The sequence below is a fragment of the Gavia stellata genome, chromosome 17, assembly GCF_030936135.1.
Source record: "Gavia stellata isolate bGavSte3 chromosome 17, bGavSte3.hap2, whole genome shotgun sequence".
In the NCBI taxonomy this organism is placed as follows: Eukaryota; Metazoa; Chordata; class Aves; order Gaviiformes; family Gaviidae; genus Gavia; species Gavia stellata.
The window spans coordinates 15,301,386-15,314,517 of NC_082610.1; the positions used below are offsets into that span (position 1 = coordinate 15,301,386).

The 13,132-nt window shown below is 34.8% G+C and overlaps 1 protein-coding gene across 2 annotated transcripts in view; it reads right to left on the reverse strand.

Annotated features, from left to right (window-relative positions):
* The window catches only part of SOX6 (SRY-box transcription factor 6), a 230,858-nt gene that overhangs the window by 162,324 nt on the left and 55,402 nt on the right, over window positions 1–13,132 (reverse strand). For both annotated transcript variants that reach the window (XM_059825788.1, XM_059825787.1), the window contains exon 3: window positions 9,469–9,558. In XM_059825788.1, the coding sequence (XP_059681771.1) occupies window positions 9,469–9,558 (90 nt within the window). The remainder of the gene's footprint in view (window positions 1–9,468; window positions 9,559–13,132) is intronic.

Below are 13,132 nucleotides of genomic sequence, written 5' to 3' on the forward strand. Positions count from 1 at the left end.
AGAACACTTTCAAACTATTTTCCATCAGAGGCCCACTTTTTTCTGGTTTTAATGCACAGTATAATACCTTCATTGGTAGATTAAAATTGTTTGACTCGAAGTAAAACCTATTATTATATGCTTTTTTAGTGGTTTTGTCTTGTATAATGTAGGATGAATTATGTAAAACATACCAAACAGGATACTCTACAAGCTGCTACTTGCATACTGCAAACAATCACAGTTTCACTGATAGACTGGGACTTTGCATCTTAAAATTCCTGTGGAAATCAAGTGCATTTTAAGTATTGGGTTTGATTATTTAATCAGACAACTTGCATTTTGCCCTGGCTAATTTGGAAGGCTGATAATATTTTACTCATGAAATAATTGTGCACCTGTTGTGATGGAAACCTATTCAAACAAATCTTAATAGACATGAGGATTCATTCCCAACATGAGTGTGTTAGCCTCTCATTACTGCTATCTACGGGGCAACAAATTTTAAACAGCTATTGAGCCCGTCTCAGCTTAACCTTGTATAACTCTTAAAGAACATTTATGACAATGTGCCTAACATTAAACTTCGGTAATTGATATTGATACAGACCCAGGTAAATATTAGGATTTGTGGGTCAAACTAGTAGTAATCTAAAAAAAAAAGGGTAAGAAAAAATACGTATATAATAACAGGATTTCAGTGTGAATGCTAATGACAAAGAACCATTTCTGATCAAGCTGCCAGGATATAAATCTATTGATTTTATTAACACAGAGGATAATGTCTACGACGAACTCATAGAATCAGGACAGGCTATGTCCTTAATATATTTCTATTTCTGTTTCCTCTGTTCAAACAAATTTCCTATGGAAACTGTTTCAAAATAGCTCTCTCAATTTGCTTTACAATTCATATATTCATATTAATTGATGAGACTTCATCTTTTTAGCATTTTTTAAAATTTTCTCTATTGGCAAATCATGCCAGAACCAAAAAAAAGTTGGAGGGAGTGGAAGAGAGAGAAATTATTTACTCTAATCCAAAATAAATATTTGGGGGAGAGATAGATGGGAGATGGTGAATCAAGACCAATTCACTCACCAAGTAAGAGGGCGGTATCATGAATGACCTGATTGGAGCAAGGGGATCCTGATTAGCCTGAAATCACTTTAATGTTGGCAGGAGGAGGTAAAAACAAGGAAAATGAGCAGTTTGACTAGATCTGCCCTTCGGCAGAAAACTGTCAGATGTCATTGGTCAGATCTGAAGTGAGGTGACACAGTTAGACAAATCAAGACCTCTTGAAAAAAATACCAATAGTTAACCTCTTCCAAAGGGTCAACTCGTTTAGAGAGGACAAGGACAAGCCTTCTTGTATTTCTTCTTCTATTCCTCATTGAGCTTAGGCTTTCATGGCAGTGGCTGTGTCAGGTTGCACATTATGTTCTTGCTATTCTCAGTTGCATGCGGGTTTCCCAAATGTGCTCATATTTCATTTTTCCTTACTACCAATGGTATGTCCCTTAAGTTTTACAGATTACATTTCTGAGCCACCTTTGGGTCCACAGTTTGTAAAGTTCCCAGTAAGGTATTTATACATATCTCTTAAGAAAAAAAATCTGGTATCTTTGATATCATCAGGATATCTCATTACCACACAACATCCACAGATCAAGACCCCACTTCAAGACAGACTCCCTATTCAGAAAAGGAGATTAAAACCAACTGAGGTGAAAAGGATTGCCACAAAGGTTCTCATTAATCGGTGCCAAAGTTTGACATTGCTCAGAATCGGGATATTTTGTGCAAAAGGTTTCGTTCCAAATTAACTGCAAAGAAGGGTGATGAGAGTGGCCAAAGTGCAGAACAGCTTTCATATAAGGCATAAATAAATATATTTTTACTTTTCAACTTGGAGAGGAGACAACTGAATGTAGTGTAACAGAGAAGATGAACAGGGAACAACCATTCCCTGCCCATTATAATACAAGATCTAGGGGACACCTACAAGGTAGTAGGTTCAAATATACAGAATATTGTTAACTGCTGAGCTTATCCCCACAGAAATCCAGCTGTCTATTAAAGGGTTCAAAAGCGATTGGACATGTTCATAGACAATAATTCTACCATGGGCCATTAAACCTGAATATACCACCTCTGAATCAAGAAGCCCATTAATCATATTTTGTGGGAAATTGGAAGAGTATATTGAGGAAATATTACTGTGTGCTTGCCCTTTCCCAGGTTGTTCAGTATCCATACAGAAAGAACACTACAGGATAGTATGTTCTTTATATCTGACACTTAAATATTTCCTTAATATGAAACTTCTCTTAGGAAAGACTGATAAGGTACATCTAGAGGTTTCTACAGAATCCAAATTGATCAGAAAATTTCAGTCCTTTCAGTACTGTGCCTATAAGCATCTGTCTAGATAAACGCTTACATTCATTAATTTGTTAGAATTTGACTTTATATGTCTACAGCAATAAAAAGCCAAAAACACTGAAACATGATGAAACACAAAAAATGGAGCTTCGACTCTTGTTTTAACGATGCAAACTCCTACATTTGCACTTGCTTTTTCATATGAAATTGTACATTTGTCTTCAGTAGGAGTTTTATTTTGCGAGAGGTAAGTAACTTCATTGGCAAATACGCTGGGACTTGAGTCAAAAGGAAATTTGCCACTGACATCCATTGTCAGCAGAGAAGGCCTTAAGTTCCAAGTAGTGATAGGCTTCCTCAACAAGGAAGCCTTTCGACTACAGGTAAAGACTCTGTGTTGGTTAAAGAAAACAATGACTGATATAATTAAAATTAAAAAAAAAATATATACAATACCAAAACAACCTACCGACAGAAGAAAGTGGCAAATTTTCAAAGAAAAAGTGAAGAAAACCTACTTGTGATTTTTAGTTTATATTCAACCCTTATTCTGCTAAAAAATTAAATGGCATTTGAAAATAAATACACTTAAATACCATACATTTTCTTGTCACTATTTGTACAAATGAAGAATGGATCAAATTCCAGAAGGCATTCTTTTCTAATGTGCCCAATAAATGTATTGCTGTTTCAAGTTCCTTATTATTAGCATCATTACCCTTCTTATTCCTTTTTCTCATGAACAGTTGATACTTTCTTAGTACACTATTTGGGACACAGTTCCACAGAACACAGCATATAAGTGAGCTATCCCATCGATTTCGGTGTAGTACAGAATTCACATATTTAGCCCTGAATTGTTAAGCTTAGAAACATACACTGGTAAGGTAAAAAATATATAGATAAGTAATTGCAGTAAGTAACAAATCCATTGTGTGCCTGGAAAGATATTGCATTCACCCTAGTTGATATTATTTATAAAATGTATTCAACGATACAGAGAACTTGATTTATGTGAAAGGTTGATACAATGTAACTTACAGTTGTGGAGTTTTAAGAACTAGAAAAGGTTAATAGTCATTAACGTTTAACATTAGAAGCAGGCATGATTGTGATAGATGCCACTGAAATATGACCCTCTGACCAAAAGACCAGAGCAACAAAAACGATACTTTTTTTTTTTTTTTTACTAAGTACAGCTTCAATCCTGCCATGACTTACGTGTACGTAATTTAAATAATAGCACTACGTACATTGAGCAGTCCCATTCATTTCCACAGAACTACCATCTGTTGGGGTATGTCTATTTAAATCCAGAATCTGGAGAAAAGTATTTCATATCAAAAAAAGTCAAGATGACATAAGACCATATAGTTTAATCTAGTTCACACTAGTGATTAGTCTGACTAATTATATTGGTATCTTAATCATAACAAATAGATACGATGGGGCATGGTAAGTTTAACCAAAATATTCCTTTTTTAAAATCCATTACCTTCTTCAAGCAAATCAGACTAAAGAGTATGCAAACATTATCTGTGGAAAGTGCTTATGAAATATTCAGTCATTCAAATATCAAGGTACCACTTAATTTAGAAGGTCAGCTTAGACTTGGAAAGGTAGCTTTTGTAACATATTACACAAAATGCCAATGACTTGAGAAATGGCAAAACAAAAATATCTCTCTGATTTGGAGAGCTACAGCATAAAGCTAAACATATCACTTCATTGGATCATGGTAATAAACACATTACGAGAAACCTTTATAGCCTGTAGTATATGTCTAATCAGGACCAATTTCTTAAGGATTTGGGTGTAGGGGTTCTGGGCTGCGTTGTTTTGTTGTGTTTTGTTGGATGCTTTCATTGGTTTCACTAATTGGAACCAGTTGATCCTTTTTCCTGTGTATTGATTTTTTAAATCCTAGCAGTTAACAATGATTCTAATGTATCATAACACTTTAAACCTTAATCATATAGTGGGGCTTTTGCTTGTAGCTTTTGTTTGAGTTTTAATTAGGAAGACCTTGTGTCTCAAAGCCTGAGCTGGGTTTTTAATTGCTAGTATGTATATCACACAGACTTCAAAAGAAATAAAATATGTTTATAACAGAGAGCACAAAGGAGAGCTTTGAAATGTCTATAGCCATACAAAGTGACATAATTAAAAACCTCTGAGTGCCTCTGTGATATAAGACTTATATATATTTATTTATACATATTTATAAGGCAGACTGTTATATACCCTTAGATTCATGAGAAAGAAATTTCAGCAATTATACTGAGAAATAATTACTGCAAATCTAGACTACATTGTTGGTCAGAGCTACAGGAAAACATCAGATTTATTTTCCTCAAAACGGTCTTCACATTTGATATAGTGCACCAAGAAACACCTGAAAGCTTGTCTATGAAGACAAATTTTATAAAATGAAAGCAAAAATAGCATTTTAAAATGTTTTGTAAATCATGCATATTTTAAGAAAAAATTTAATTCACTGTAAAAACACAGAAACCATAACTTTCTCAAGGATTCATTCATGCAGAACTCTCTCCAAGACGGTTGCAGAAATGGATAGTGTTAAATTACTGGATTCACACAGTTGTGCCTCACTGTTCTCTTCCAGTCATTAATGCACACAGAAAAAAATGCTCATGGAAAACACCTCTTTCCATCTCTCCTGTGTTCTAATACCAGGGACAAATATAATTTTCCATATTTTTTATAGTGTATCTTGCAAGGAGGCTATCAAGTGGGTAAAGTTGCTTCTTTTTACTAAATTCAACATTTCCTAGGAAACAGGCATGCTGCCTCCCACCTAGCCAAAAATTTTGAGGCCATTAAATGTGTATATGTCACATGAAATAAGAGGTTTAGGCTCTTTTTAGTAAAGTAGCAAATATAAAAGGGGAAGGACTAAGCACAGGAAACATAATGCTAACAGCCTTGGGTATTGGATAAAGCTATGGACATCAATCACCATCCTTCCCAAAATAGAGGATACTGTACAAAGACAGCATGTGACATTCAAGTCACAATGCCTATAAATATAGATAGTTCCAGCTGTAAACACCACCAATGGAAGCCAGAGAACTAACCTGCAACACAGTAGCCGGTGACCCAGGAGTCACTCTTCTGTAAGACTGCTAGACCAATTCTGACCCTTCCATGATAACATCATTGCTTAAGTTACTTAAAGACTGACCTTTCTTATTTGATCTTCAAAGACCCTGCATGCTGAGAAAGACCATTGCGGGCTATTTCAGTAGGACAACTGCCTGATGCATGCAAGACTATGCTATTCCAGAGATTTATATTTGGAACAGAAACAGAAAACTTAAAACAGACTCTGTATAGTGATAAATGATGCTACTCTGCCTAGCTGTGGCTGCTGAAGAAAGACTAGATAGCTAAGCAACAGAAATACATGCAGCGAGGGAGGGTGAGGACAGAACTCTGTGCACCCAAATACCTGGAAATATAGAAGAGAGTCCTGCACCACTTGGTTTATTCAAACACACCATAACAAAAATTAGAATGAAAAGTATTTCCTGATCCTAAATTTTATACAAAAAAACCCAACACTGCAAAAGCAGGACATAAGCCTGACAAATTGCTTGTATACCTTAAATGAATGTATTTGCATGCACACGCTGGCAAATAGCATACAATCAAATGATTTGCATGGGCAGCTGTGGGGTTTTTTCCAGGTGAGCAGGTCATTTAACTCAGCTCAACTGCTTCATAGACCTTTGAAAATTTGACCTATGTGTTTCATTTATAAACATATCAAATGAACAAGCAGACTTATTTAACCACTGGAATTTGGCTACAAAGCATTCTGCCAAATGCTCCTCTGAGTTTCATGCAACCTCCCTGAAGTCAATGGCTGGTTTGGCTGGAATTCAAGGAAGAATCTGGACCATTATCAATAACTGAAATCCTAATAAAGAAGCTCAGAAAAAGCAGTTTTACAAATGAAGCACACTATGCAAGAGTAATTGTGAACAGGAACAATCCCACTTAGAGAAAAAATAAATGATTCACTGTTTGTTACTTTTGTATTGGCTTCTATTGTTTGAATTAATAGATATAGTTTATAATTATATCTTGATTAACACTATTGTGTTCTAAATATAGAAGGTAAAGCAAGAAAATACCATTTTTATTTGTTTCTCTCAGCCAATTATCTTTTTTTCTCATCTATGTGCTTCCCAAACATGAATAGAAACAGTTTGTGTCAGTGGCACATTTTTTTTCTGCTTTCATCCTTTTTTCTGGCACTGATTCTTAGTGAACTGCCCTCCCACAACCAAGATGCTGGTCTTTCACTGAAGGGGGGAGGGTTGTAGTTGTGCAGACAGAGGAAGAATATGTGCTCAGGTTATCCTTAACAAGAACAACGCCTTCTCTCTAAAGTAAACAACTCCCAGTAACAGTCAGTGCAAAGAGCAGTTCCCCACAGGACCACGCCTCACTTTCTTATAATCAAGATTTTTTTTCCCTAATGACCTCATTTATTTATTTTTACTGCATCGTTTCATGTCTTTAAGTTAGGCTTTCAGTAATATGAGCAGAAAGTCTGCACAAAAGCCAAAAATGTCAGCCGGTTAAATAAACTGATTTAGAATCTAATGGAAATTAAGGAAAAAGATATTTGACCTCCTAAAGATGACACATTTTCAAAAGTAGTTCTTTCAGACCTCAGCATACCCTGCCAGTTACCTAACTGGAAATTCATTCAGCACTGTGAAAAAGAACGTCATGATTTGAAAATCTACCACCTTGGACACTGAAAAGATTTTTTTTGAAGTATGCTTCTTCGGCAGATTAAAAACTCTCTCTGGTTCCCCTACTTTGCTTTATTTCCTTCTTGTAATCTGGTTTTCATGCTGCCATGGGCTAGATTGTTGGGTGGGTTGGTTTTTTTTTTCTTTCTGAGATGATTTAAGGCACACAAATGCTAATATGAGTTAATACCAGGCTATCAGGTTGGTAGTGATTTTATCAGCTAGGAGCTAACCAGCCTGGAGACAGTGGATAGGCCGCTGGTTTGGGAGCCCAGAGGAAAGGAGTGTTGCTTCGGACCTGCCACTACTCCTGCTGCATAACTCTGCACCTTGTTTTCTTTGGCCATAAAGTGACACTAATGTCTTTGTCAAGAGGTTTGAATACTATAAGTTTAAAGCACGACATAACAGCAACCATCACTTATCTTCCACGTTTGTGTATGCTTTTCTGTATTTTTGCCTGTTCATGAAAAATGTTAAATGCCGTTGCAGTAGCAAAGATTCAGTATTGCATCTTGCTGCAAGTCACCTAGCAGCAGAGAGGACTACTGCCGCTTAAGGACGGATTTCTAGGGATGAGACACAGGAAGTAAGTTGTGGAAACTAACGGAATGACTGTCAACATGTAAACTGGTGAACCTAATCAGGTTGTCCTTTTTATACAGCTGATAGGCTCTACCACCAGGAAAGGTAGTTGAATGAGTTGAAAATTCTTCCCAACCTGAGTGAGAATGCTTTGTAGGTAGATGAGAAAAGGGCTAGGAGCAAGAACGCTACCCACTGCAGTGAATATATATACTAAGAAAATAGGAGAAATAACATAAATCCAGAAAAACAAACTTTTTTAAAATAAATGAAAGCTCACGAAAAAGCTTTTTGTGCCATATAAAAGAACAAAGAACATTATTCTGCATTGTTACAGATCCCACCTCTTTTAATTTTGCTTCACTAATAGCATTCAAGTAGTTTCTATTTAAAGACTAAGTAGCTATATTGTGCAATTAATGGACAAACTAGCATTCAATGTTTTCCACACTATGAAGAGACAATATGGTTTTAAATAGAATGTGATTTCAAGGCATAATTGTGTTGGATTTTATTACAGTCAATTTTAACATGTTCCTGTAAAACTGCATACTATATTTCTGCCACTGACATTACTATAGGGTTTCTTACCTGCCTAATATATACGCATTGTCATAATTCTACCAAAAAAATCCAACAGGAGAATCCAACAGATATTTGTCCTGAATCAGCTGAAGGAACCAGTTATAACATACTTATTAAAAAGGGCCAATATTTAATCTGTTTGTACAATAAAAAAATGTAACTATCTTAAGTTTCCCTGGTGGAAGCATAAAACCCTAAGCATCAATTTTCATCAAATAGTATCTTTCTTCTTTTTTTTTTTTAACACTAGTAAAGGTTTATTAATATGATGCACATGATTCTTTGTTACCACGTATTTGTAGTTGCTATTGAATAAAATCATACCGATGACGAGAAATAAATCTTAGGAACTTTGTGTACTCCTCAAGCATGCCTTATGACCCCTTCTCACAGCACAAAAACCCACCTTTTTAATTTGTTGCTTAATCAATAATACTGAATTTCTTCTCACTAAAAAAATCCGTGCAAGAATTAATGGGTGGCGAAATACACTTGAAGTTTTCTACATAGTACTTCATTGTCAAGAGAATTTCACTTTTACTAGATTGTTGGTTCAACAAATCTTGGAAATACTGGAAAGTACTGTCTATATATGCAATAAAACTTGCACTGATTTCAGTAGGTCCCAAATTTCATCCAGAGCTGCTATTTCTCCACAGGAATAGCATGAATATAAACAAATTATTTTTTTTTTTCCCCAATTTTGAATCAAAGATTTAGAACAGTAATCACACAATTACCCCCTTTTATAATCCGAAAGCAGTTTCTACCCATAGTTTAAGTAACTGGGAAGAAACAATACCAAGTACTAGCAACTCCATTTTCAAGATGTTTCTTCCTCTTCCTCTGGTCACAGAGATACAGAGCTAACGTCAATGAACTAATGTAAATAACCTGGCGTTTGTGATAACATCCTTGATACTACCTATAACTGATTGTGACACACTCTCATTTATTTATTTGGCAGACGCATCCATCATCTCAAAGATAAACATGAAAAAACAGGGTGAGTTGACTGGGAAAAGGAAAGCACCCACTAGTTATGATTGTTATTTCTATGATTTTTTTGGAACTTTAAAAAATCCTCAATCCCCCTTTTAAAATATATGCAAACATTTAAAATTTGATCTAGTGAGATACCTTTAATTTCTCCAAGGAGATCACTTGTGTTTAATTTTTCCATCTTCTCCTTCCAGTCTTTAGAAAGTAGCTTTTCCATGCAGGATGTATCTATTTAAAAAAAAAAAAAAAAAAAAAGAAAATTTATCCAATATATTCTCACACATCAGGAAAACAGGTGCCACCTTCATTTTAAAACTGTTCTCCCTGTTCTAGTTGGACCATAGTTTCAAAGGGAAATAAACTTGTAGCCAAACAGAGTTCTCATTTAACTGCATTTTAAATCCAAAGTAATTCCACCGAGGTTAATGGAGTTACTATGGATTTAACAAGGGTCTAATTGAAAGAAAAACTTCGTTGAGGATTTATGCATGCTAACTGCCAATTTACATGCATAGATTGCCAATGTATATACAAATTCTGTCTTTTTCATTTGAGAATGATTGTACACTCAAAATTATACATGAAGATTTAGAAGCTTTTTTTGGAAATTTGGCACACAGTGACATCTGAAACCCATTTTTATACCCATGTCAATGCAAAAGTTATTCGTATAACGTCTCCATGGAATTCATAAAAGCATTGGATGTTCACAGTATCAGAAATTTTCTCAGTACACTATAAACAACATGCAATGATTAGAAGATATGCTTTCATAATTTGAAGTTCAGAATACATTTCAAATCTTTGCCCCAATCTGGGAGGCCTTTTGTAGGCAAAACTGTCACTGAAGTCATTACACTTAGGGGAAAGCAAAAGATTGGCCTTAGCAAGTTTCATATGATCAGTCCCCAATTCCACTAGAAAATGTGGTATTGAACATAAATGATTTCAATAAAATCCAAAGGTTTTTTCAGTTCCTAAATTAAACTAATTGGCTCTGAAGTCTAAATTATACATAACCTTCCAGATAACTTACAAAAGGTGATTTTCAAGATGGGAGTTCTTACGGTTGGTGTTGTGATCCAGAGCTTTATGACTTTAAGAACCACAATTCAGATTTATAAACAATTATCAAGAAAACTTTACTCACAAGCAAACACTTATTTTCCCTTCCCAGTTAGTAATAATAGAATCTCCATTAAACATTGTGCATTTAATTTCATTGGTAGACAGACTCATCAAAAATGTCTATGCTAAACTCCTTGGAAACCCTTAGGTCCAGTTTAGCAAGATATCAAAAACATTATTTAAATGCAACTCCATTCCTAAAATGATTCGTTGCAAAGAGCCTTCATTATAAGCCCACATATCACTCTGAGTGGTGCTGAGCACGTTATTTCTTAGTGCATATATTGGGAATAGCCACACACCTTAGCTTGTTAGAAACTCGCATAGCAAGCTGCCGTTTGTGTTAGGAGGAGATCAATTTACACAATGCTTTCTAAATTACTACCAATGTTCCAAATTTTGACAACATTTGCACTGATCCCACTCCAGTCACTTAAGAATTAACACTGGGGTGTACAAGAAGGCAGAATTCAGCCTAACATATCTTCTGCTAAGTTACTGGCAGATTAAGGCCAAATCATGGCTCAAATTCTCATGTCAGCAGTCCCAGAGTGAGAGGCACTCCCACAAGTGAAAACAAAAGCAAAAAACCCAGATTAAGAATGGCAACACAGATCGCATCAATGCAACGGGTAACAGTTTGTTCCACCTCAGAGGATTCTAAAAATACTCAGAGGAGAAGCATCCAAAGAGGTCACAAAAGGAGAAGTTAAAGATTTAGGGAGAAGTTTAAGGAAGAAAAAGGTCATAAGGGCAATCACATTTTAGGGTGCAAGTAGTTTCAGCCCAAATATTCACATTAGCATCACTCATTTCAAGCAAACAAACAAACAAAAAACCCGAAAACCAGTTGAAAGGAAACCAAACTGTAACTACTAAAAGATCAAAGATCAGGTTTTAATTGCAACACGTTTTCACCGTGCGAGCCTCCATGGAAAGACAACACAGCTCGTAAATGTTTTTGAAGTAATATTTCAGTAGAAAAGCTAATTCATTTACTAATTATATCTTTCTATGAAAGAGACAAAATTAAGGAGCTCTAAGTTGCAATAGGCAGTGTTAAAATACTTGTTATATAATAACAATTTACTTTTAACAATAACAGGCACTTATTACTTTTATGAGTTCTGGCCTGATAATAGAAGAATCAAGAAATAACCATCAATTATCAATAGAACATTATAATTTGTCCTTTTTTGTGATATCATCATTAGTTTAAAAAGATGCTTCTGTGTTTCTCCTCTGCCAAAATTTCAGACCCCTCATCCCTGAAAAAAAAAAGAGCTTTAGAGTTCTATTCTGATGTTTGCTATAGGTTATGTATTCTACTGCTTTTTAACTAAGATATTTTCCTCAATTCATACAAAGAAGGAAAAAGATTTAAATTTAAAAAAAGAATAAACAATTAGAATATCACAGGAGTTGATAAAATATTTTCCTCAAAAGCACTTGCTTTATTTCTTCTCTTACTGTTCTTCTGTTCCCACGTTTATCTGCAGCGTTCTTGTATCACATAAGGGCAAAAAACATATTTCTAAAGACAGACTGAGAAAGAATTGGAATGGAAAAGAGGTCTATCTGTGTGCCTTCTTTTTGATATAATCACATTGCTAGTTACAATTTTTATCTCTATAAATGACCGGAAAATTCCTTAAGAAACACTTCTTTAAACACCCCTATCTCATTCAAACTCTATGTTATAGATCTGACCACGCAGTTTATAACTACTGTGTTTTATTATTGGTAAGATTACAAAAACATACAATGAGCCTTTTAATAAACTTTTTAATAAATTGTAGAAATAGCTCTTTTGAAATCCCTGTAAATTTTTAATTAGCAGGTTTAATCTGCATAATTTTTAGAATTTAAAATAATGATATGTGTTAAAGCTCTCTGGAGGTCTTCCACATTAGACACAAAACTAAATATAAAGGCTTATACTTGAAAGGCATGTGTCCCTTCAAGTTCTGTATTCTGTGTTCACAAACACACATTTTGAAAAGGTTTGTGACTCAGAAAGAGATTTTTTCTTCTTTCTGTACTGAAAATTAATTTTTACATATATATAAAATCTACAAAGATATCTTCTGACATCAGTAAAATGTCTTCATCCATATTGATTCATTTTCTGATTTGATTCATTACAGAAACAAAACATCAACTCAGAATCCAGCACGGAACATTGAAGAAGCCCGAATTCACATCTGCACTGCATCACTCTCCCTGCACTGAGGCTCTGCTTCAGCACCATTCCAAAACCTTGCGGATCCCGACATTTTCAAAATTCAGGGGTATTCTTGTTAAAGGCAATTATAAAAGAAGCAAAGAAGGAAATTAGCATTTATACATTTTTAGCTCTTCTCACTGACTTTATAAACCGCAGTTGGGCTTATGCCGCAAAGTAGTATATTTTGTACTGACATGTGTAAGATCAAACTCGTGAAGTTGCACTGGAGCAATTTATTATATTAACAACACACAGCTTCTCATCCTTCATATTCTTCTCTTGTGAACTAGGAAAAATTTTCTTTCAAGGACAGCAAACAGGTTAAGTGTAATTAGACTGAGATGACTAAATGAAATCATTGAGTATTATTTAATATCACGGTTTATTACATACTTTGTTAGCAATTTTAATTGTAGACTAAAGGATTTTAAAGTACTGTGAGAATCT